The sequence below is a fragment of the Cynocephalus volans genome, chromosome 3 (genome assembly GCF_027409185.1).
Source record: "Cynocephalus volans isolate mCynVol1 chromosome 3, mCynVol1.pri, whole genome shotgun sequence".
In the NCBI taxonomy this organism is placed as follows: Eukaryota; Metazoa; Chordata; class Mammalia; order Dermoptera; family Cynocephalidae; genus Cynocephalus; species Cynocephalus volans.
The window spans coordinates 96,374,547-96,399,241 of record NC_084462.1 but is presented as its reverse complement, the minus strand read 5'-3'; the positions used below and the strand labels follow the sequence as shown (position 1 = coordinate 96,399,241).

Sequence of the window (24,695 nt, the reverse complement as noted above, 5' to 3'; positions counted from 1 at the left end):
GGACCACAGAGACGCAGGCGCCCGCCGCCGTACTGGGAACGAGAGCCCAGGAGGCGGGAAATGCGCCGCACGCCGGGGCGGGATTTTAGCCGTAGCGTTCGAGGCTGGCCACGAGCCTCCCGCCCCTGTGTCCCGAGCGCTTAAGGGATCTCTGGAGAATGCGTCTTGGCGAGAAGTGGGTCAGCTAAAGCTAAAGCTGCAGAAGCGTCCCTAAGCGGGTGGGCTGGAGAGGCCTCGGCGAGGTCGCCGTCTGCTGGCTGCTGTTTCACAGGGACGGGGCGGGACCAGCAGGACTTTGGCGCCTGTACCTGCAGGTGTTGCAGGAAAAGGACACGGGGTCAACAAGAGCACGTGGCGGCACGGCAGCCGCAGCCAGCCCAGTCCGCCGGGCCCCCCCCTCCTCCCCACGGCTGGACCACCAGCCGAAGCCGCGGAACGGACCCGGGGTTCAAGTCCACGGCGCGGAGGGGAGGGGGGGCGGGCGCGTCACGGCCGCCCGCTCCCTATTGGCCGGCTGCGGCGGTCACGGGCCGGGCGCCCCGGGATTGGCGCCATCAGTGGCCAGAGCCGGAGTAACGGGACTCAGAGCCGCGGGTCGCAGTCCCCACGCGAGAGGGGCGGGCGTCGGCGCCAGGCCCAGAGCCGTGCGTGGGAGCCTGGCCGAGACGCGCTCACCATGCCCTACGTGCTCATCAGCACCCAGATCCGCATGGTGAGTACCGGCCGCCGGGCGACACGGAGCCTGGCCAGGCCCGAAAGGACTGAGGCCGCAGCTTCAAGCCTCCCTCCTGGGCAGCCCCCACCGCGGGCTGGACCCGGAAACTCCCGGACAAGCCCGCTCGGGCGCGGAGAGGGAGCTGGGCAAGCGGGCTCAGCCCAGCTCCCGGGACTCGGGGAGCTCTTGCCTGCCCCGAGCCTCCCTGGCAGCGAAGGGAGCCGGGTGTGTGCGTCCCCCCGACAGGGCGACCTCCGGGCGCTTCTGGCTCCTGCCGTACCTGTCCGCGGGAGGGACCTAGGGAGCCCTGTCCTCACACGTGCAGCACCCAGTGCCCTCCCTGCACGGAACCACTTCGCAGAGAAAAAGTGGAATAACCTGAGGGAAAGAGGTTTGGAAGAGAAAAGGACGTACTCAGGCGCTGAAGCCCCTGTGCCAAGTTCCTGGCCCATACGCAGCCACTCGCTGCATCCTCAGGCCCTTCTAGGAAGGGCTAGCCCTGAAGCTTTAGGAAAGGAAGAGAATTCCCTGCTTGTGAAAAAAGGAAGGGGAGACGGGACTGAGAGGTTAGAGGTGAGGAGAACGCCGCGCGAGTCAGACGTCATGTTCCTTTCTCTGGGCGCAGTTTCCTTGTCTGTAAAAAAAAAAAAAAAGGTGCTGGTCGCTCCAGGAGCCCTCTTTTAGCTGCTGAATGATGTGACTGCCCCCCCCCCCCCCCCCCCGTCCCCACCCAGCTGGGCAGCAGGGGGCTTCTCTCCCCCTTCCTTTCTCTCCCCCTTCCTAGTCCCCAGTGCTCCAGTGATCCAGCAGAGGGTACACAGCTACCTTGGGATGAAGGAAATGGGGGGACGGGGGGGGGGGGGGGGGGGCAATGGGGGAGGGGCGAGTCACAGTGTGGCAAGAGAGGTCTTGGCAGTGCCCTGGGGTAGTGGTTTGAGAACCAGTCACCTATGCAGTTGTTAAAATTTGGATTCACGGCCAGTCCCAAAAAATAATAAAATAAAATGTGGATTCCTGAACCCTTCCTAGATCTCCTGGAAATCTCCCTGTCTGGAGCTTGGGAATCCATACTTGGAAATGTCTTCCCCACGTGATTCTTCTTTTTTAAACGTGATTCTTCTTTTTAAAAAATACTGCCACTAATACACATACCATAGAATTCACCAATTTCAAGGGTACAATTCAATTTTTTTTAGTATATTCAAAGTTGTGCAACCATCACCATAATCAATTTGAGAACATTTCCAACACTCCAAGAAGAAACTCTGTACCCACTAGCAGTTGCTCCTGATTTCCAAGTCCCTCGGCACTAGGAATCCACTAATCTGCTTTGTCACATTTGTGTTCTTCGGTGTCTGGTTTTCACTTACGTAATGTTTCCATGTTTCACTAATATTGTAGCATGTATCACTATTTCATTCCTTGTTATTGCCAAATGAGATTCCACTCTATGGCTATACTACATTTTATTTATCCATTCATCAGTTGACAAACATTTAGGTTGTTTCTACCTTCTGGCTATTGTAATGCTGCTATGCACATTCCTGTACAAGTTTTTGTGTGGACTTGTGTCTGTGTGTCTTCATTTCTCTTGTTCTCCAGGTGATTCTGATACACACAAATGTGGGTGGTGGTGCCTGGTATGCAGGTGCTAATAGTCATGCAATGCCCAGCTCAGCTTAGAGATGCTAGAGAGGCCCCACACTGCTCATCCCAACCATTGACAGGCTCCACCCCTTCCCAGCATGTGCTCAGCCTCACTGAGCCTCACCACCCCTCCAGCCTTTACTTGAAGCTTGCACAGGGCCTGCTGGCGGGGGAGGAAGGAGAGGCAAGACCTTCCACCTCTACCAGGCCAAGCAGCCAGCCAAGCAGCCACTGTGGCTTATCTTGCAGGAGGTGGGCCCCACCATGGTGGGCGATGAGCACTCAGATCCGGAGCTGATGCAGCATCTGGGGGCTGCAAAGAGAAGTGTCCTGGGAAACAACTTGTAAGTAGTGGCATCCCTCAGTATCTTCTCCCTGCCAGCCCCTAGGCCTCCCCTGTTCCCTTTATTCAACTAGCAGGCCCAGGGACAATGCCTAGTCTGAGTCCCCCACCTGCATCCTGGGGCTCTGTCCTCTAAAGAGTTTGGCTCTGTCTGCTCCCTCCCCTCAGTGGAGCCCCAGGACAGTCTATTCCCAGAGTCCAGGACTCCATAAGTGGACAGTTCCTTTCCCTGCCCTCTCAACTCCAAGCTGGACCCCATCAAGCAAAGACAGGCACAGAGAGAAAGGTTTCAGTCTTGAAGAGCTGGCTGAGGACCAAAGCTAAACCCTAGCAACAGGGAGTAGGGATCCTGCCTGGGGACTTGGCCACTTCCTTTGGCACCATTTATACCAGCTCCATGTATAAACTGTGACCACTGCTTCCTTCTCTGTAGGCAGGGAGAACTCTGGCTAGACCACTTGGGACTCCTGATAAGAGCTGCCAGAGTGAGTCCCAGTTCAAAGGGGAGAAAGAGAAGGCGAGCTGATCCCAGCCCCTCGGGTCAGGGTTGGAGGCAGAAACCAATCCCACCCTTTTGGGTCAAGATGTCCAGGATTTGCCTCAAGATGTCCAGCTTGGGGCTTGAGCCCTTTATCTGCTTAATGGGGGTGAAGGAAGTGAAGCTAGCATTTTGCAGGCTAGGAGGGGCACACAGAGCCAACCTTGTTACTCCAGGACTGCAGGATAGCTGTAGCAGCAAGAGGGCCCTGAGGCCAGGGTAAAGAGCAAGTCTCAGGGAGTGCTTGGGATAGGCGTGGCTGTTGTCAGACCAACATGGGGTCTGCTCTCTGTGTGATATTGGGAAGCCTACTTAACCCCTCTCTATTTTCTCACATGTATGTGGAACAATCATGGTACCATCGTTAGATTGTTGGGAGGCCTAAGAGCACATGTGAAGTACTTACAGGACAGGGGGCAGGGAATGTGCACTGGGCCTGGCACCCAGGAAGGCCTAGCAAATGTCAGTCACTATTATGAGTGTTCCTGACCAGGCCTAGCCTTCAGCAGATGCTAGCTTTGGACAAGGAGCTTGCTCTGCGCACACTCTCACGCTGCCCACCTTGATCTCTTTGCAGTTCTGAGTACTACGTCAATGACCCTCCTCGCATAGTCCTGGACAAGCTGGAACGAAGGGGCTTCCGTGTGTTGAGCATGACAGGGGTGGGCCAGACACTGGTGTGGTGCCTCCACAAGGAGTGAACTTCCCACACTGATCTGAGGATAGGGCACCCTTCTTTGGAGAGGCTGCCATGGGCCCCGACCCCCAAGCCCCTACCTTACCGACTGCCCTGCCTCCCTTTCCCAAATCATCAGTTTCCCAGGCCTAGCACCAACAGGCAGTGAACGGCCTTCTCTGAAGCACTGCCTCAGTCAGTGAGGGAGGAGAGGGCCCCTTGCCCTGGAGCTCCCACCTGCCCTCCAGCTTCAGGCCCGACCCAGGGCCTTGGAGTAGGCCATGTCCTATGGGCAGGCTGCCCTGGCCCAGAGCTGGGCACCCCAGTGGAAGATGGCCCCTGGCCCTGGGTGGGTGGGTCCTGTGTAGCTAGTCCAAGCCAATAAAGGGCTGTGATGAGTGGCTGCTCCTCTGCTGTGCTTCTGCACCGACTGTCACTATGCAGAGCCTTTCCCTGGGGGTCTGGCCACTCCCAGGAGGGAGCCCAAGGCCTGGGTGGAGCCCTCTGAGGCAGAGCCCAGCACTCTATACCTATGTTTGGAATAGAGGTAGACTCTTAAAAAAAAAAAAGTTTATTGGTGATGTTTAAGAAAAGAGCTGGGGTGGAGGGGAGAGCTGGGCCAGGGCTACGTGGGCTGCCCCTCCTCGTCCTCCTGTAGCATCTGGGCCATCAGCTGTTGTCGCTCAGCTGCCTGGCGCATGCGCATCATGACGAGGCTCTCGTAGTCCCTCTCTGATAGCACTGAGCCCTAAGGGACAGAGAGAGGACAGGAGGGTTCAGGGGCAGCAAGGCACAGCCCACAGACTTCAGACTCAGAGGATAGGGCCTAGGCAGAGCTGCAGCCTAAGAGTCAAGTAAGGAGCAGGGCAGAGGAAGGGAAGGACCCTGGAACATCCCAGAATCCCCACTTATTCACATTTCTTCAGAGCAAGCAGGCCTTTGGCCTCCCCCCTCAGCCCATTTCAACCAGTTATCTCCCTCTATCTTGCTTTACCCAGGCCCTTCCCACCTACAGTCAGCCCCAGTTCATCTTTTTCATGTGAACCACTTACCCATGCTCTAGCCAGGCCCTTGTCTCCCTTCATTTCCTCTCAGCCCTTTATCTGACACTCCTTCCCTCCGCCCCATGGCTCCTGCCTCTCAGTTTGTCTGAGGTACAGCGATCCCCTCAGCTCTGCTGGGAACAGACGACAGCACTGCCCCTCCCAGCTGGCTGGCTTCCTTGTGGTCTCGCTCCTGCTGAGGATGCAGAAGGGAGCCCTACCCTCAACACAGCCTCAAAAAGCCCCACCCTAGAAGGGGAGAGAAGTGGGCGTGCGGCCAGCTTGCCTCCTAAAAATACACACCAGGGTTCCTGGCTGGCAGCGCCCGTGACGCTTTCTTTTGTGATCTTGCCAGCACAGTGCAGGGGATTAAGGGGTGTTATATTTTGATAATCAAAAGAATAGCAAACAGCCACCTCAGTGGGCCAAGGCTGTGGGGTGGAGAAGCAGCTCTACAGCAGAGCCCCGAACTGCCAAACTCACACCCTGATAAGGTCTGTAGGGGGAATTAAGTCACTTCCTCCCTCACTGCAGCTGAAGCTATGTGATGATCCTATGGTCCCAACAGCTTCTCAGAGAAGTGTGAAGCCCATTTGAGTTAGCACAGAAGTGACCCAGGGCAGTGTTGCAAGATGCAGTGGTCCACAGCAGAGAGAGCTGTTAAGCCCTGTTCCATAGTACACCGCGCTGGTGCACTCTCGTGAAACCAGCCTGGAGGAAAGCGTGGTGGTCAGTGACCCAGGGAATAAGAAGGGAGTAGCTGGGGTTAAGATGCCAGGCCCTGGCCAACTGGTTTGGAGTAAGGGGTGTACAGAAACCAAAAGCGTTACTCAGCCCAGATTCCCCCTGCTCCTCCCAACAGTTCCACCCCTCCTCTCTCCCTGGCTGCAGAATCTTCTAAGACAGTTGCCCTCCCAGCCAGGCCCACCCGCTGAGCTTGGCCCAGACAATTCATGGCAGCCCCACGTGGCCCAGACCCCTCCACAGAAGAGGGACCCCAAATGAGGCCCAGCAGCCAGAGGGGAAGGATAGAGCACAGTGAGGTGGGAGGCAGCAGGACCCTGGCCCTCAACTGCTCTCCTGCCAGGAGGCCATCTAGGTAAAGCAAGGAAGGACAAGGAAACTGAGTAGCCAGACTGGATGTCAGGCCAAGGGGAGGGCAATTCTCCCTGCCCAAGTTAATTTTGCTCTGCGAAGAAAACTCAGAGTCACCCCGGCATGCCCTGAGTCCAACCCTGGCAAGAGCCAGGCCCTTTATAGGCATGGGGCTACTCCCCGTTAACACCCCCTTTGCCTCCCTCCCCAGATTCCTGCAGGCTCTGCTAATGAGGGCCTGTTGCCCAGCACCAGGGCTGAGTCACCCACACCAGCGACAGGTCTCTTCCTTCCCCAACAATTGTTCCACACGCCTGCCTTTCAATTAACTCCCACCCTCCCTGAGCTCCTCCCACCCAGATACACAGGGACTGGCGTGCTGGGCCTGCCTGCTGAGGCCCAGGGTAGTGGAGCTATGATGAGAAAGGAAGCAGCACGGTGACACATAAAGCAGTGCTGTCCCCAGACAAGTCCCCAGAGGAATCTTAAGCTCCCCATTGCCCTGGGGTGTTGGTCACAGCTGCCCCAATCCCTGCATGCAGATGCTGCAATTACCTAAGAGCGTGAAACACAGCTTCCCACCTGACTGAGTCAGCTGAAATCAAAACACATCTCCACCACCACACACGGCCACACACTGGCAGGCACTAATCAGAGGCCAGGAGCTGCCGGCAAGACGGCCCAGCCCTTACTGCCCCAAAGACGGGCACAGGGGCCAGGAAGCACCAGAGACGGTCCACCTGCCTCCTGCCTGTGGAAGGAGCCCTCAGCCGCTCTAACCCAGCCAGAAAAGACCTGTCTCTGCTGACACTGGGGCTATCCTCTCTCCAACTCGAGTAAGTGCTGCTTCTTCCTCTTGGGGTTTTTTCCACTGCCCTATCAAGTAACCAGGCTGCTGCTATCCTCGTGGGAAACTCCTGCCACGAAGGACTCCAGCTCTCTGCTCTCCTGGACAAAAAAGCACCCTCTTGCCGGGCCTTGTCTCACCATCCAGGATGACAGCCAAAGGTCTGTGCTGGACCCCCAGGCTGTCTCCCTGATTCTTGGCACTCACTGCTCCAGCAGGGACCAAATGCTCATGAGCTGCTCCTGAATACCTCTCTGCTGGGCTTCTGAGGCTCGTCTGCGGCTCCCCCGGGCCCCATGGAGACCTGGCGGAAAGGCTCCTTCCGCAACACTTCCTTCTTCAAGCGGCTGAGCCTGGGGCGGCCGCGGCGGCTCCGGCGACAGGGCAGCGTGCTTAGCCAGGCCAGCACAGCTGGTGGTGACCATGAGGAGTACAGCAACCGAGAAGTCATCCGGGAGCTGCGAGGGAGGCCAGACGGCCGGCGCCTGCCACTCTGGGGGGACGAGCAGCCCCGGACCACACTGCTGGCCCCACCCAAGCCCCCGCGCCTCTACCGAGAGAGCTCCAGCTGCCCCAACATCCTGGAGCCCACACCTGCCTACACTGCTGCCTACTCAGCCACCCTGCCCTCTGCGCTCTCCCTGGGGGGCGCCCTCCCCCAATATTCAGAGGGGGACCTTTTGGACACTCCCTCCTTCCAGAGGATACCTGCTTCTGACCTCAATGATCCCTTCTTCTCCTTCAAAGTGGACCTGGGGATTTCACTTCTTGAGGAAGTTCTACAGATACTGAGGGAACAATTTCCCAGTGAGCCCAGCTTCTGAATGGGGTGAGGGTGGGCAAAGCTGGGGTGACTGGAAGAGCTGGAGCCTGGTGACCCAGGGAAGGAGGGTACAGTCATGTATTAAGGAAAAGGGAGGGATAGGAATCCAGGGCTCTGCCCACCCTGTGGACTCTGAAAGTCCTCCAAGATGCCCCATAGTGGAGGGAGGGAGGCAAGCTGGAAATGTTGGTTGGGGGGCACTTCCTGGTAAGAGCCCTGAAGGAAGCTGCCTAGGTCGGAAAAGGGAGGCCACACCCTACAACCACAGGAACAGGCAGACACCAGCAGAGTGAGGTGGCACAGGGCGAGTCAGGGAGCAGGAGGACACAGATGGGTGCCCTGCACCAGGCCCTTCTGAAGCTGCTGCCAACAAAAAGGTCACAGGACAAGTCTGGGCAAAAGTGGTCCAACAGAGGCTGAAGAGGAAAGTGGGGAGATCTGAAAGGAGAGGGAAGACAGACTTGACCTTGTCCAATCAGGTGACCACTTGCTACATGCACCTGTTTAAATTAATTGAAATTAAATAAAATTGAAAATTCAGTTCCTTAGTTGCACTAGCCGCATTTCAGATGTTCGATAGCCACACATGATTAATGGCTCCCACACTGGACAGTGCAGAATGAACATTAACACCACTGGAAAGAGTTCTATTGGACAGTGCTGGCTGGACCATGGCCTAGAGCCATCCGTGGCATGGGCAGGGAATGGAGAATGCAGGGGCTCCAGGGAAGGGAGGGGCTGGCGGCGTGGAAGAGAGAGGTCAGAGGCACAGAGTACAACTCAGGAAAAAGGCCGCACAAATCATGAGCAGAAGAGGGGGACATGAGAGACTCAACCTGCCAACACAGCTGCCCAGTGCCCAAGGAAGGCAGCTCTAGGGAATGTCAGCCAAAGGCTTGCAAAGGGGTGCTTTGGCAAATTCCCAGATTATTAGTGATGGGAGCCTCTGGGAAATGCAGCAAAATGTGGCAGATTTCCTTCCTAGAAGAGAGGGAGATTGAATCAGGGCATGGATACTAAATAGTGAAGAGGCCCAGCTGGTCTCCAGAATCTTCCACCAGGACTGGGGGGGCTCTGCCTAGCCCAAACCCTCTGACAACAGGTCTGCCAACCAGGCCAAGCCCACTGGGTCAAGGCCATAGCTGTGCTACTGTCTGCCCTATGGCCCGGCCAGAAGACTTGAACCCAGAGCCACATGGTTCTGACCACCAGGCCTCTCCAAGCATGGTAGGGGGAAGCTTTGACCCACACTGCTCCCACAACCCAAACCTGTGGCCTCCTCCTTCCTCCTCTTGTGTGCAGGTGCTGAGCTAAAAGGCTCCATAAAAGATAATGAATAAAATTCTGTCTAACACAACCTATGGAGTGTTATCTGGGGCTGTGAAATGATGGGATTAAAGAGGGGCAATGAGGTCTCTAAAGCAGGATCCCTCTTTAGGCCTGTTGGAGTTCGTGTTCCTCCTCTGTCTAGGACTTCCGGTCCTCCCAGCCAGCTGGAGAGGCAAGGAGGAGAGCAGGGTGGTGTGGCTGAGGCACTGAGTGCAAGGCTCCTGCTAACCCTGGGAGGGGCTGTGGACACACCAGAAAGGCCCCCAGGCCATATCAGAGAAGGGAAGAGCCATGTTGCTGACTCTTGCCCGCAAAGCGATCTGTCCCACCAAGGTGGGGGCAGGTGTGGCCCAGGAGCCCTGAAGCCCTGGCCTCTGCACCTCTTAATCCAGGCCAGAAAATCCCAGAGCCATGGTGGGGGAGGGGGCCGGGGGTGGCACAAGCCTTCATGCAGCATGAGGACTAAGAGCCAGCATGTGGCTAGCATCAGCTGAAGGTCTACACTTCCCCACAAGTAGGACACCCAAACTCTGGGCAGGCAGCACACCATTGTTAGCAGGGTAGCCATTGTTATTTCCAAAGAGGAGATATTGCCTCCTGACCGTCAGGCCCTGTCTGGCACAGCCAGAGACACCTGGAAAAGTGAAGAGTTGGGGAAGGAAGCAGCTGCCCTAGTCACCTGCCCCTCCCTGCGGCACTGGGTCATCTCAGCTCCAAATGCTTCACACCATAACCAAGCAACCTGCAGGCCCAGAAGATCCCTTTGGGTGAGGATGACAGCCCCAACAGGAGACCAGATGTGGAGTTAAAGCAAAGATCTAAGAATACTCTGCAGGGTGGTCCCTCTGGCACTCAGAGAGGAAAAGGGATCAACACGGAATCACAGCCCCTCCTGCTCGGGCTGGTGGACCTGCCAATTTCATGCTACTCCCAATGACCTGAATTTGGGAGGAAAGGGCCTTGAGAGGAACCCAAATACGAAGAGGTCCCCTGAGCCCTGAGCAGCTGGTGTGGCCTGGCTCCTTACCTTTGACAGTCCTGGGTGGCTGGGGCCCATCATGCCCTGTGGCTGTCCCTCCAGCCAAGAAATCTTCAGAGGGTTATCAACCAGGCCAACTTCATTCTGGACAGCCAGCTCCTGCCAAACAGCATCCAGTCCTGGTGCCATCCATCAATCAACTATCAAGTGTCTCTCTACCCCCACAGTAAGAATAGAACCAGCATTCTAGTCCTCCCAGCAGAGCTGGGCAACCTCAACCTTCATGTGATAGTGTGCTGAAGCCTTGACCCTTCTCGTGGGAGAGTGGGGGAGGGGGGTTTGCAGCCTCTGATTTACGAGGAGGAGCATGGGGTGGGAAGGAAGGGGGGACTCACAACCTCGAGGGGAGCAGGGGGAGGGTGTGGAGCCAGCCAGCAGCAGAAGAAGAGTCACTCTGTGTCCCCTTCCTCCCCAGAGCATTCTCCTATCCATGCCTTAACACAATGCTTCTGTTCCCAGGGGTCAGGGGTCTCTGGGGGCAGCCTTGGCTCTGAGCTGGTCCAGAGATCCCCTGGGAGTGTGAGTCACCTAACTCAGAAGGCCCACAGAATTGAGTTCCTGCCCTAGAATGACAGGGAGCCCGTGGCACCCAACCCACATGCAACACTCACCGCAGCCTTGACGGTTGCAAACTCCACCACCGCGGTGCCTGCCTTCTTACTGGAAAGCACCAGGTTGAGAACTTCACCATACTGTGAGGACAAGAGGGTCTCAGTAAACATGGCTCAGCCTTCAGGATGGCCCAGCTTGTGCCAGAGAAAAGCCTGGGCTGCCTGGAGGCCCACTGGGCCATTTTCAGCTTGGGGATAACTTCTTATTGCTAGGGCCCCAGAGAAGCAAGATCAGAGATGGAAAAGAAAGACGTTTTTTATCCAGGAATGCAGAACAGCAAACGACAGATGAGTGAAAGATGGGGACTCAGACTGACATAACCGCCCAGCTGTCTCAGATGGGTGAAAGCGGTCAAGAGGATGGGCTTTTGTGCCAGACACCCACCTCCTCTCTCCCAACACATTCAGCCAAGCCCCTTGCTTTGAGGGCTTGACCTAGCAGTGAAGGAGAGACCAGGCTGGAGGGGACACATGGCAACACAAGTGACTGGAGGACCATCGCCAGGGAGAAGTTTCTAAGCTATCCTATGATCTATGAGATAGCAAAAGGGGGGAAAAAAGCAGGCAGAGATGTTCAGGCATAGAGAGTCCTGGGGTTCAGGATGAGACGGGGCTAAGATGACAGGAAGAGAGGGAGTCAGCAGGGCAGACCTTTTGCAAAAGCCGCAAGAGGACATCTTTGGAGTAGCCACCTTTTGACTTATCCTCCGTCTTGCACTTCCATTTTAGCTGAAAAGACAGCATCATTAGACTCTGACCTTTGACTAAACCATGCCAGACCCCACAACTGAGCTTCACAGTCCAAGCAGACCCTCCTAGTGTCCAAGGCACCTGTCATCTAGGAAGCACCACCAAAAGCATGTTTTCACCTCAAAAACTAATAGGCAGGGCATCTCTCACCCGCAGGGTGCTCCCAGCCCCATAAGATACTCTCCTTAGAGGGCTTCTGGAGATGCTTGCCCTGCGTGCGCCAAGGCTAAGAGCAGCCTTTCCTGGCAAGCTCTGGGAAGCATCCTGGTCTCTAGGTGGTGGAGGATGGAAAGGATGTTGCAGCAGGGCCAGCTCCCCTCAGAGGTCCAGCATCCCCGCCAGAACCCCTCAAGCCACAGACAGCACCTGTTCTTGCTAGGAGGAGGGGTTGGGAGGTGGCCCACAGATCCCACCCTGGCTCACCTTTAGTTTAGGGGTTCCTTTGCCTTCAGTATTTTCTGCCTTTCCTAAGAATATTGGAAAAAGAAGAAAGGTAGAATAGGAGGGAGTCAGTGGTTCTCCCAAAGGTGATGCAGCTCAGAGCCAGAGGACTTAGAAAAGTTTGCTCCCAACCAAGGGCAATATCTGCCCTGCTCTGGTGGAGAGAGTAGATGCTATCCCATCCCTGTCCCCAGAGCAGCAGCTGCCTAAGAAGCTCTCTAAAGGAGAGTATCTTATGGGGCCAGCTGCCCAGCTGCCTTCCAAAGGTCACCAGTTAGCATTCTCCAAGTGAGGAGGTAGAAACACCTTCTGGGGGGCAGGAGGCAGAGATACAGACCATACAGTTCTACTGAAAGTATCCCAGGGCCTTTCCCCCTGGTGATCTGCACCAAAATAGAGCCACCTCTGCTTGGGACGAAGACAAACGCAGCCAGGAGATCTCAGGCAGATGAAAAAGCAAACAGGCCCCAGAGAATTGGTAGGAAGAGAGGATAAGTGGCATGTGTCAGAGTAGGGTGCCCCTTGGGTTCCAGCAGGTGAAAGCCTCCACAACAACTCCACCAAAAAGCCAGTGTGTGGCCGCTCTGGGCAATCTGGAGCTGCCATGGCAGGGGAGACAGGTGGGTGTGATCAACTCTCACCTCGTAACCTCTGGTCCCGTTCCTCGTTTATCTGCTCCTGGATCAGCCTCTGCTGTTCCTCCAGCTGCCGGGAACCCTCTTCCCGTAGGCGTTCGATCTGCAGAGCAGGGGGGATGGGATGGAGGGGTGATAATTCTGTGCAGATCCAATTTCAGGTTGGCTCACCTTGCAAATGTCCCTGGGAGATTCCACCTGCAAGCTAGGGCTCAGCAACCTGTGAGTGGGACAAATTACCCAGATCCCAAGAAGGTGGAAAGACCATGCCTCCCCCAGCCACCACAGCCACCCAGGGCCATCCTCTCCCTCCTCCTGCAGACAGCCCTCAGGCCAGTGTGCCTGCATGCTCACCTCTTGCTCCAGTGTCCTGGTGTTCCGACTCTCCTCCTCTTCCTCACTCCCCTGGGCCTGGGCCTGCCGCTCCCGGGCCTCCAGGTCTAAGCACAAGGGTTGAATGACCCAATTGTTGGTCTGCACAGTTTCCACATGGCCTCAGCGCACCCTATCTCTGGCTGCTCCCTCAAAGTCTCACACAGGACAAGACTGTATAGTAACCCAGCCCCCTCCCCCAACGAACACATGCCCCCCAGCCCCTGTGCCCCCAAGTTCATTTCCATTGAGAAAAGTCATAGTCATGGGCTCCAGCAGAGTGGCCAGGGTTCGGAAGAGTTAAAACAGCTCACATTGACCAAGCTGGTTCTCTCCTGTCAGTGAGCAGAGTGCAGGTGGGTGCTTATGTCAGCAGCCCAAGGCCTTGTGTCAGGAATGCCAGTGGGTGGAGCTGTTGGCCTCTGTTTCTGTGGTTTGGCACCACAGCCTGACCTGGGGCCTTGCCTTGGTCTGATTCTTTTCCCACCACTGAGCTCAAGTTCTCATTGTCTCCTTTCCCTTCCCCCCAACTCATATTTACCAAGCCTTACTGTGTACCTAGCTACAGTGGCTCCTGCAGGGACTGGCAGATTGTAGGAGGGCATCAACCCAGGTCCCAGAGCACTTCCCACCTTCCAAGGGCAACTTGCTTGCGGCTCTGTGCCAGGCCAGCTGCTGTGACAAACCCTTCTCTCAGGCCTGGAACTTACTGCTTTCCTTTCCATGCACTTTACTTACCTAGAACCTCCATTCTTTTTTTTTTTTTTTTTTTAAAGAGAAATGGATGTATTGGGATGGTATATGCACATATTAAAATACATGGAGATTGAATAGGCAAGAAAAAGGGGAGAGAATTTGAGTAAAGAATGCCTGGATCAATCTTACTAGGTTGATGAAAATGTTCTAAAATTGATTTACGGGGCCGGCCCATGGCTCACTCGGTAGAGTGCGGTGCTGATAACACCAAGGCCACGGGTTCGGATCCTATATAGGGATGGCCGGCTTGCTCACTGGCTGAGCGTGGTGCTGACAACACCAAGCCAAGGGTTGAGATCCCCTTACCGGTCATCTTTTTTAAAAAAATAATAAATAAAATAAATAAATAAATAAATAAATAAATAAATAGAATTGATTTACAATCACAGGTGCATCATTTGGTAAATTTACTAAAAATCATTGAATGGTACACTTGAAATAGATAGATGTAATAATCTGCAAAGAAAACCTTAATAAAGTTGTTTAAAAAGAAAAGAAAGACTTGACCTTCTTGAACCCTTCTAAAGAAGCTTCTCAGAGTGAAAGCTCTGGGCAGAAATGAGGCTGGAATGAATAAAAACACCCAGCCTGGCGTGGCAAACGAGAGCACCAAATCTACTCACGCTGCATGAGCTCAAACCCCAGTGCCAGCAAGTTCTTAAACTTTTGGCGCCTTAGCTTCTTTGCCTGTAAGAAATGGGTTTAGTAGTACCCACCTCCTTGGATAGCTGTGATAATTAAAGGAGTCAATAAAGCATTTGTCAATGCTTAGCTAATAGTGAATCTAGTAATTGTTTTTATTCCTAAGAATGTCTTTAGGATCCAACCTCGAAGAACAGAGTTCTGCCCAGAGCCTGGCCCAAAAGGCTTTGGGTTGCTGGAAGAAAAGCTTCAGGAAAAAAACCGAAGGAGATGAATGAAAATGGCCAAGGCCATCCAGTGCTATGATGCCACCTACCAAGCTTCACTTTCTTCCTTCTCTCATCAAGTTTCTGGGTCCTCTCTGCTGCCTGCTTCTTGGCTTTCCAGACCTTGTCATATGCAGCCTGGCAGAAGATAGGAACACAGAGCAGCAGGTCAGCCAGAGAAAAGGGACAGAGCCCCAGCAATCTTCTTTGCCCCTGCCTCCTAGCCCCAGAGCCAACAGGGCCACAGCCTGGTGAGTGGGTCTCCAAGGTTTAGACAACAAGGACTGTGCCACATGGCAGAGGGCAGAGGACTGAGGCTGAAGGGCAGCAGTGGTCTGTAACAAAGGGCTACAATTCAGATAAAGGAGGATATGCTTACCCTGGCTGCAGCATCAGTCAGTACCTCCAAGGCCTGAGAAAGCTGGTGGAAGAGTTCAGCTAAACATAAGGATAGGAAAAAAGGGGGGCGGGGAGAAAAATAAAGTTAGTTTTAGTGATGGTATGCTCGCTCAAAAAAGCATTTCAAAGAAACCATAAGATGGCAGAAAAGATGACATCAGCCAATGACAGCCCAGTGACGAAAGATGAGCACATGAGCGAGTGACCTAACACGTGAAGTGAAGCCCTGGGACCCACTGTCCAGAGCCAGGCCATGTGTGTCTACGCTCCACAGCACTCACACTCAGAGCTTACTTAGAACAGGGAAGCCCAATGCCCAGGTACATGGGTCTCTTTCTCCCCATTCCCTGAGGAGAGTCTCACCTGCTCTGGGATTGTCCGGATTTTTGTCTGGGTGGCAGGAGAGGGCCTTCTGCCTATATGCCTTCTTTACCTGGAAGAGTCAGAGACATGGTCATTTACTCTCTCATTCCAGGGACAAATAGGTAAACCCATGCTAAAGTGATAAGGGAAATCCCATGCCCACCTAAAAGAGAGGCTGCTGGCTCCCACTTCTCACAGTCATGGTGGAGATTTGCAAAGGAGGAGGCAAGGCCAGGGAGGGAGCCAGGCCTACTTCCTGCAGATGTCAAAGGGCTCCTGGAAGAGGTACAGCAGGAGCCCAGCATCCTGGTTCCTCCATAGCCACTTGCAAACAAGTACTCTCTACCTACTCTTAGTGGGCATGTAAACTGGGGCAACCTTTCTGGAGGAAAATTTAGTCATCAGGTTTTAAAATGTACTTTCCATTTGATGCAGTCCTAGGAATTTGTACTTGTAGAAGTATGCCAAAATTAATATACAAGGATGCTCACTGCAACACTGTTTATACTAGTGCCCCTCAGGAACCAGCCAAAATCTCCATCAACAGGGAGACCCATTTAAAAAATTATAAGACAACAGTCTATGTGCTGACATGAACGAAAAAAATCAAGGCTCACAGCAGTGTGTATAATATGACCACTTTGGGGGTTAAAATAAAAATAAAATAAATAAAATATAAGTAGTCACAGATACTCAGGCATGTGCATATTTGTCATTTCATTTTTCTCTCAAAGCAATCATAAGAAACTTAACAGTAGTTTCCTTTGGAGAGGATGAGTGGAGGGGAAGGAAGCATTTACTTTTCATTTTATAGTTTTCTGTAGTTCAAATTTTTCAAACCTTAAACAGGTCTTATTTTAGTATCATTTTTTACTGTCAACAGGGTTTATTTTAGGGCCGACCCCATGGCGCACTCGGGAGAGTGCGGCGCTGGGAGCTCCCGCCGCGGGTTCGGATCCTATATAGGAATGGCCGGTGCGCTCACTGGCTGAGTACCGGTCACGAAAAAGACAAAAAACCAACCAAACAAACAAACAAAAAACAGGGTTTATTTTAGTGGGGAGATTGAAGTTCATTTCCAGTTTTCATCTTCGTACCTCTCTGTATTAAAAAGAAAAAAACCCTAATATTTCTTATATCAGTAAAAATAAACAAACATAGCTACCAAGATTCTCTTTCATGTATTACCTACATAGTTGTTGTAAATGAGGACAGAGAACAAAATCCCAGAATCCGTCCCCTGCTTTCTGAGGCCTTTGTCCTCACACTTCTGCCCTTGCACATGTTACCAGCTGCTCAAACCTCCTGGGAGGAACAGCTAAGCAGGTGGGCTGGCCATGCTTCTCAAGTGGAAACAAAAAACACTTCTTTGTCCAAGTATGCTAAGTAAGGTCCTTAGAGGCAAAGTGGCCAGCACCTGCCAGGGGAGGGCCTGCTGGGCAGGTGCCTGACTCAACTCCTCCCTCTAGGAGGCCGCCACCTAGCCCAGGACCTTTGGGGTGTGCTGCCACCTGCTGGGCCATGGCCAGCACCACACCTTCACCAGCCAGGGCAACCCAAGCCCAGCTAACTTCTGGAGCTAGTGGCCACAGGAACCCCTCCCAGGATAGGCCTCGGGCAGCGTGGATGTAGATACGCCTCCCTCCCCTCTCACCTTCCCAATCGCCTACCTATGCACACCAGGCCCTCCTGCTCCCCTCCCCTAGCTCTGTTTTCACTATTTAAAAATAATAATAAGGGCCAACCCTGTGGCTCACTCGGGAGAGTGCGGCGCTGGGAGCCCCGAGGCCGCAGGTTCGGATCCTATATAGGGATGGCCGGTGCGGTGCGCTCACTGGCTGAGAGCAGTGCGGGCAACACCATGCCAAGGGTTGCGATACCCTTACCGGTCACAAAAAATAAAAATAAAAAAATAACAATAAGGAAAGAGGTGACAACTTTATACATAGTCTTACATTTGCAAAATCATCTTTACTCTTAGATCATGTATCATTCCTCTTTTCTCCCTTTTGCTGTCTTTTGCCACCTCTACTGTGCCCCCAGCTTCATCTCCTTTCTATTTTAAAACAAGACTTTATTAAACATTTTTTTATATTTTAGGGCCTTTTATTTGCTTTTTTCAATAAATAAAACAATACAAACATATATAAAGAGAAAGTTTAAAAGCTTATCTTCCCCCATTTCCCAGCCCTCTCTTCAATGTCCTGATGGTAACTGGATGGTGGGTATCCTTCTATTCCTCCCTCCTTGATCATTCCAACACACACTTACAGTAGTCCATAAGTTTTGGGGTTTTGTTCCTGGCCTCTCTACCCCCATCTGTCTCTGATCCCATCTCCACCCTCTCTGACATGGGCAAGAAGAAGAGGTGGGGGAAGGAGCCACTGTCTTCGAGGTAGCCCATCTCTCGGGTCTCCATGGCCTCAAACTTGCACAACTGCCCTGGGAATGAACTTCCTCAGCACTAGGATTAGCAGACGAGCCCTACCAATGTAGGGGGATTTCGTGGAAGATTTTTTCTTTTGTATCATGGGGCTCTTTTAAAGTGGTTCATATGTTCTTTTCTGTGACTCTAAGAGGGGCAGGGAGGGAAAAGAGTAAGAAGGAACAGAAAGAAAGCAAGACAAAAGAGGGCATGGGAGTGGTACCTCCTTCATTTTCTTTCCTTTTTTTTTTTCCTTCAGAGAATGCCTTATGGATTTTATTCTAAAGGAATGATACCAAATATTGTTTTGTGTTTTATAATTCATTTTGGATGTTCTATAACAGAAAAAATTTTTTTTCATTTAAATAGGAAAACAAAATTGTTCAAACTGTAAAAAATTATTAACCAATGAGAAATTAATCTACATTGCAACTAGTACAACTACACTTTGGTTACCTCACTCCCCATCTGGATGAACCCCAACCTATCCCTCACCCCTCCAGCCTCCCACACTCCCAACATTTACAACCAAATACAACTGCCCCAGTCAACCTGATGTATCCTAGACCCCAATTCCTCAAGGCCTGGCTTGTGCCTCAAATTCTAAACCACCTTTTAAAAGTATAGGGGCTGAGGAGAAAATTATGTTAAGAGAAATACACCAGGCACAGAAAGAGAAATATAGCATGTTCTCATATGTGAAAGCTAAAGAAGTTGATCTCATAGAAATAGAGAGTAGAGTGGTAGTTACTAGAGGCTGGTATAGGTAGAGGAGAGGGAGGACAGGAGACGGTGGTCCATGGACACAAAATTGCAGCTAGATAGGAAGAATAAGTTCGAGTATTCTACAGCACTGTCAGGAGACTACAGTTAACAACAATTTAGTGAGAAAAAAACAAAAAAAGCAAAAAACAATTTAGTGTAAAATTTCAAATAGCTAGTAGAGAGGATTTTGAATGTTCCCACACAAATGATGAGAGCTGGCCAGTTGGCTCAGTTGCTTAGAGCGCTGTGTTGATAATGCCAAGGTCAAGGGCTCAGATCCTCTTAAAAAGAAATGATGGGGTGATGGATATGCTATTTACCATTGTACACATGTACCCAGACATTACAGTGTATCCCATAAATACCAGGGGTCTTCAAAAGTTTATAGAAGCGTTCACCGCCTCTGCCATTGGTCCGATGAGCCACAGCGGCAGCCACAGCGGCGGCCCCAGCGCCCAATGTCTCGGCAACCCGGGCGGCAGCTCCCGCCACGCTGCCCGCCAGCCCCGCCAGCCCCACGGGGCATGTAGGGCGGCCTGGGGCTGCAGCCGCGGCTGGGGGCGGGACCCACGGCGGCACTGGCCGGGACCGGCTGAGCGTCCGGGGTGGCTCGGTGTCGGCAGGCTGCGCCTCTGAAGGGGTGAAGGGGTGGAGCTCGGCCCAAGGACTTGGGGACCCAACCCCCACACCAGTGTGCAGAGGCAGTCAACACGGAATCAAAGTACCTGATTCTCCAGCCTTGAGATTTAATGCCTGCCCTTGCTGGGTTTCGGACTTGTTCGGGACCTGCCTTTCCTTTCTTTTGGCCTATTCCTCCCTTTTGGAATGGGAACGTATACCCAATGCCTGTTCCACCATTGCATCTTGGCAGTAGATAAATTTGGTTTTGTTTTTCAAGTTCACAGCTGGAAGGACTTTTGCTTTGGTATCAGATGAGACTTTGGACTTTGGACTTTTAAGTTGGTGCTGGAGCAAGCTAAGACTTTTGGGACTGTTGGGATAGAATGACTGTACTTTGTATGTGACAGTGACATGAGTTTTGTGGGGCCAGGGGCGGAATGATGGAGTTTGGATGTGTTGTCCCTCCCCTCCAAAACTCATGTGGAAATTTGATCCCCAATGTGGCAGTGTTGGAAACTGATTGAGTCATGGGTGGGATCCCTTATGAATGGATTAATGCTCTCCCTGGAGGAAAGGGGATTAATGAGTGAGTTCTAGCTCTGTTAGTTCCCATGAGAGCTGGTTGTTTAAAAGACCCTGGCACCTCCTCTCTCTGATGGAGACCCGCAGCTGGTGGTGTCCAGAACGCCTCTGGAGCACTTCCTGATGCAGCTGGAGGACTACACCCCTGCGATCCCAGAGTCAGTGGCTACCTGATCCGTTCTGGCTGTGAGGCCTCAGACCATGCATAATTTGGCTCATCTCCCTACCTACCCAGAAATTCATCTCAGACATTGTCCTACAGCACTGCAAAATGAAGGGCACAGCCTCGAGCAGCTCCCGGAGCAGAAGCAAGGACCGCAGGTACACTCTAACCATGGAGGACCTGACCCTGCACTCAGAGAGTACAGCACCAGTGTGAAGAAGCCACCCAGCCTAAATGTAATTGTCTGTCCCCATGTCCCCACACCAGCCTGTTTTCATAATAAACTTTATTGTGAGGAAAAAAAGTTTTTAGAAGGATTCGTATTTATCTTTTAATTAAATTTTTCCACTTTTTTTTTTTTGGCCAGCCAGTATGGGGATCCTAACACTTAAACTTGGTGTTACAACAGGGCAGCCCTAAGCAAATAAGCTAACTGGCCAGTCCACTACAAACTTTTTGAAGTACCCTCAGATATATTATGTGTGAAAAAAAAGAAATTTGGGGCTTGTCAGTTGGCTCAGTTGGTTAGATGGCAGCCCTGTAACTCCAAACTCAAGGGTTCGGTTTCCCATACTGGCCAGCTGCCAAGAAAAAGATTTTTTTAACAAACAAATTTAATAAAATGGAAACAATTTTTCAAAAATAAAACAAAAAAGGTATATGGGCTGAACATTACATATTTCAAAGTCCTCTAGGACAAAATTACCAGTCTCGTGCACTGGCTAGATATTAGCAGGAAGAGAGGTGAGTTCCAGAAAGTCAAGGGTGGTATTCATTCCCAGGAGGGACATCTGAGGGTGGGAGAGTTCTCCAAGAGCCCCTAAGTGCAGCACTGAATCTACCCCCCCTCTAGGATATGCAAGGGCTAATCTGGAGACTGGGGATGCAGAGGAAAATTAGGCATGTTCCCTGAACTGCAAAGAACATTGTTTAGCAAGAAAGATGCAAGGGAAGACAATCAATTACATTACAGTGTGTGACATGCCATAAGAGTGGTCCATCAGAATGGGATCACAGAGAAGGGAATGACTAATTTAGCTCTGAAGGCTTCCCAGAGGAGGCAAAATCTGAGCTGGGTCTTAAAAAGTGAGGAGTTCTCCAAGCAGAGAGCATAAAAAGGCATTCGAAACAGAGGACATAAAAGAGCCTGGATTTCTCTTCAAGCCCCAGACCAGCTTAGAGGAGAAATAGAAAAATTTTGCTTCAAAGAAGAAAAAGTACTGAGAACAGAAAAGGACATGGTTGTAATAAAACGTGAAAATAAAAATAATGTTTTTTGTCAAAGGATGTTTTGGTTAATTAAATTTCAACCAAAGAAAAGCAGAAGAAAACTGTAGGGAAAGAACAAATTCATACAAACAGATTTTAATGCACAGACTTGGGATGAAGACCTGCTAGGGAATGAAAGTATACTATAGGCAAAGAAATGCAAACTGGGCAGAGAAGAGGAGAAAACAAAGATTAAAAAATGATAAAAGTTGACTCAGACATGATAGTGAAAATACACAAAAGTTGATGTGGTTGATAAGGTGTGTGTAAACAGAGAATAGAACAATTAGAAGGGAAAGCCCTGAGGAGGTACACATTCTCAGCAGGGCCAGATGGTGAGAGCTTCTTGAGTTCAAGGGTAATAAACAGAATAGATGACTGAGGAAGCTTATGGGGTCTCCAAGCCCAAAGAACTTGAACCTCAACATTCTATGTCTGCTATGAAAATGTATCATAAAGCTCAAAAGCAGCAGGCAAGATTAACAGAACATAAGCCTGGCCAAGAAACAAACCATAATAAATGTAAAAATTTAGTATGTAGTAAAAGGTACACAAGTAAAATGTATTACACTAAGTGGGGGAAAAAGTTAGATCTTCATCCCAAACCACATACCCAAAATAATTCCAGATAGATCAAAATATTAAAACAAGAACAAAACTAAAAGGAAAGAAAGTGATGGGACTATTAATATGCTCTTGAGATGGGGAAGAAATTCCTAAGCACAAAAGCCAGGGAAGAAATCACATATATGGGGCCGGCCCATGGCTCACTCGGGAGAGTGCAGTGCTGATAACACCAAGGCCATGGGTTCAGATACCATATAGGGATGGCTGGTTAGCTCACTGGCTGCGCATGGTGCTGACAACACCAAGCCAAGGGTTAAGATCCCCTTACCGGTTAGCTTTATTAAAAAAAAAAAAAAAAAAAAAATCATACACAGGCCCATTAGCTCAGTTGGTTATAGCATGGTGTTATAACACCAAGGTCAAAAAATAAAAATAAAAAATAAAAAATAAATAACACCAAGGTCAAGGGTTCAGATCCTAGTACTACCAGCTGCCAAAAAAAAAATCATAATCATAGACAAAACTAAAAAACAGGGAAATGAAAACTGAGGAAAGTATCTGCATGAAATATGACAGACAACACAATCCTTACTATATAAAGAATTCATACAGAGTCCTATAGAAAAAAAGAGTCTTGTAAAAAAAAACTACAAGAAAATAGAGAGAAAACATGAAGAGACAATCCACAAGAGAATATAAATGGTTAATAACATGAAAACCTTCAGCCTCATAGGCAAAGATTAAAAGCCATTCTTCATCTATCAGTTGACAAGTAAAAAAACTACAGTATTTAATGTTGGTGGCATTGTGGTGAATGTGTAAATTGACACATAGATTCTGGAACATAATCTGGCAGCACATATCAGGAGGCTTGGAAAAGTTCAGACCATTTGACCCAGCAAGGCTTCTTCTAAGAGCCTGTTCTAAAGAAATATTTAGAAATTCATAAAATATTTATAAACATTATAGCATTATTCATAATAGAAAAAAGTCAGACAAGCATACAGAAAGGACATTGTTGGGTGAGAGGGGGGAGAGGGAGGAGGGAGGGAGGTTTCGGGGATGGGCCTCAATAATCAACCACATTGTATATCAACAAAATAAAATTTTAAATAAATAAATAAATAAAATAAAATAAAATAAAATTTTTAAACAAGAAAAAAAAAGAAAGAAAAAAGTTGTAAATCTTTCAAATTAAAAAAAAAATAGTAGCTAGTTTACACAAGCTAGCACACATGGCAAGCTCTGTTTGAAGTGCTTTACATTAATTAACTCATTTAACCCTTAAAATCCCTAAGAGTCTGAAATTGTTATTATCCTCATTTTACAACTGTGACATAATGAGGGGTTAATTATGATACTGAAAACCCATCCAATGAAAATCCATGCAGTCATTATTTTAGATAAAAACTGTTCTACTCCAGCCAAACACCATAGAAAAAACAGTGGCCCCCACCCCACCCATGCCATCAAGGGCCAAATGGGGAGTCTAGACTTCCATCCTCGCCAGGCGGTAATAAAGCATCCCAAACCTCTGTCTGGGTTGTGTCAAATACGGAGTTGGGACTTTCATCCCCTTCAGATAAAAATATAAAAATATCTCTGAAAGAGAGGATTATAGTTGATATTTACTTTCTACAGTAAGTTTGTATTACTCTCCAAGTAATACAAGAAAACAATTGTTAAGAAACAAACAGGGTTGTTCAGCTTCTTTCCACTATTCTATGCTAGGAGGCAGCATGGTTCACTGAAAGAGAGAAGGTCTGATGGATGTATGTTTAAACTCAGAATCTTCCACATACTAACAGCATGACCTGGGGAAGATAACTGAATCTCACTCAGCCTTAGGTTCTTCAACTACAAAGTGAGAAAAATAACCCCTACACACAGAGCTACTGGAAGGACTGAAGAAAATAATCCCTGTGAAGCACCTGACAAAAAACAAGACACTCAGGGCTGGCTGGTTAGCTCACCTGGTTAGAGTGTGGTGTTGATAACACCACGGTTAAGGGTTCAGATCCCCACAATGCCAGCCACCAAAAAAACCCAAAAAACAAGAAAACCCAAGGCACTCAATACAAGTTTCCAAACCTCTCTCCCCGACTCCTGGAAGGGGAGTAAACTGCGACCGTAGGGTGCCAACCTGACAGGAACTCCAGGAGTGGACCCGGGTCCACAGTGTGCACACAGGTCAACCCAATTTGAATTCTCTAGGTGTATAGGGCTGGTTTCAAGTCTGCTAGGAGGCAGTCCTAAAACTTAATCCTTGGCTAGCCCCCAGGGTCTCCGAAATACTCTCATTCAAAGAGTAGAGGGCATGAATAGGTAGCCTGAGATCTTCTAGAGTGGCCGTGAACCAAAACCAAGCTGGCCTAAGAATGTTGGTTAAGTGTGTCTGTCTTGATTAACTAGTTATTACTATATTTAGCTGCTAAGCCTGCCCTGGGCAGGGCCCATTCCTCAGTTATAGCCTGGAAGGCCAGTTTTGACTCTGAATCAGTTAGCCTGGGGTTTGGTGCTTTGTGTTACAAACTGGATTCCCAGTTTTGTCCAGCCCTACTGTAGTGACTGCAGCCTGATGAATTTCTCATCATGTAAACACAACTCTTTGAAGCTTCCAGTCTCAATATTATTTATTATGAAATAATCCTAACTTATGAGCAGTTCAAGAAGCTGGGTTCAGGGTAGAAAGGCACAATAATATTTTCCTTAACTATGATAAAGTTGGGAAGGAGGGGAACTTTCAGAAGAACAGAGAAATAGAGACTATCCATGTAATGATGTAGGGTAAAGATAGGACCATCGAAACCCAGGAATCCCAGGTTGGAAGCTCCTCTGTGAAACTAAGTCTGCAGGTGCTGGGATCACTCAGGCAGGGTTGAAGCAGCCACAGCAAGTAGCCTGCAGATCCTGGATGTCTTTAACATTTGCAGCTTTCCTTCTTTACCTACACATTCCTCCTAAGTCCCCTGG

General features: G+C 50.5%; 3 protein-coding genes across 3 annotated transcripts in view; 2 read left to right on the top strand and 1 right to left on the bottom strand.

Moving 5' to 3' along the window:
• Nucleotides 1-353: 353 nt before the first annotated feature.
• On the top strand, nucleotides 354-4,318 carry GCHFR (GTP cyclohydrolase I feedback regulator). The gene is made up of 3 exons (XM_063088796.1): nucleotides 354-712; nucleotides 2,612-2,706; nucleotides 3,821-4,318. The coding sequence occupies exons 1-3, from the start codon at nucleotides 677-679 to the stop codon at nucleotides 3,942-3,944; spliced, it is 255 nt and encodes an 84-aa protein (XP_062944866.1). The 5' UTR covers nucleotides 354-676; the 3' UTR covers nucleotides 3,945-4,318.
• A 103-nt stretch (nucleotides 4,319-4,421) lies between these two features.
• Nucleotides 4,422-8,267, top strand: C3H15orf62 (chromosome 3 C15orf62 homolog). Its single transcript, XM_063088795.1, has one exon. The coding sequence runs from the start codon at nucleotides 7,201-7,203 to the stop codon at nucleotides 7,726-7,728; it is 528 nt and encodes a 175-aa protein (XP_062944865.1). The 5' UTR covers nucleotides 4,422-7,200; the 3' UTR covers nucleotides 7,729-8,267.
• DNAJC17 (DnaJ heat shock protein family (Hsp40) member C17) overlaps nucleotides 4,483-24,695 on the bottom strand; it is a 30,153-nt gene continuing 9,940 nt past the window's right edge. The window contains exons 2-11 of the mRNA XM_063088794.1: nucleotides 15,331-15,400; nucleotides 14,948-15,006; nucleotides 14,619-14,706; nucleotides 12,887-12,972; nucleotides 12,539-12,635; nucleotides 11,880-11,923; nucleotides 11,358-11,435; nucleotides 10,707-10,787; nucleotides 10,084-10,194; nucleotides 4,483-4,667 (exon numbers count right to left, since the gene is read on the bottom strand). Coding sequence (XP_062944864.1) covers nucleotides 4,545-4,667; nucleotides 10,084-10,194; nucleotides 10,707-10,787; nucleotides 11,358-11,435; nucleotides 11,880-11,923; nucleotides 12,539-12,635; nucleotides 12,887-12,972; nucleotides 14,619-14,706; nucleotides 14,948-15,006; nucleotides 15,331-15,400 — 837 coding nt within the window. The 3' untranslated portion in view covers nucleotides 4,483-4,544. The remainder of the gene's footprint in view (nucleotides 4,668-10,083; nucleotides 10,195-10,706; nucleotides 10,788-11,357; nucleotides 11,436-11,879; nucleotides 11,924-12,538; nucleotides 12,636-12,886; nucleotides 12,973-14,618; nucleotides 14,707-14,947; nucleotides 15,007-15,330; nucleotides 15,401-24,695) is intronic.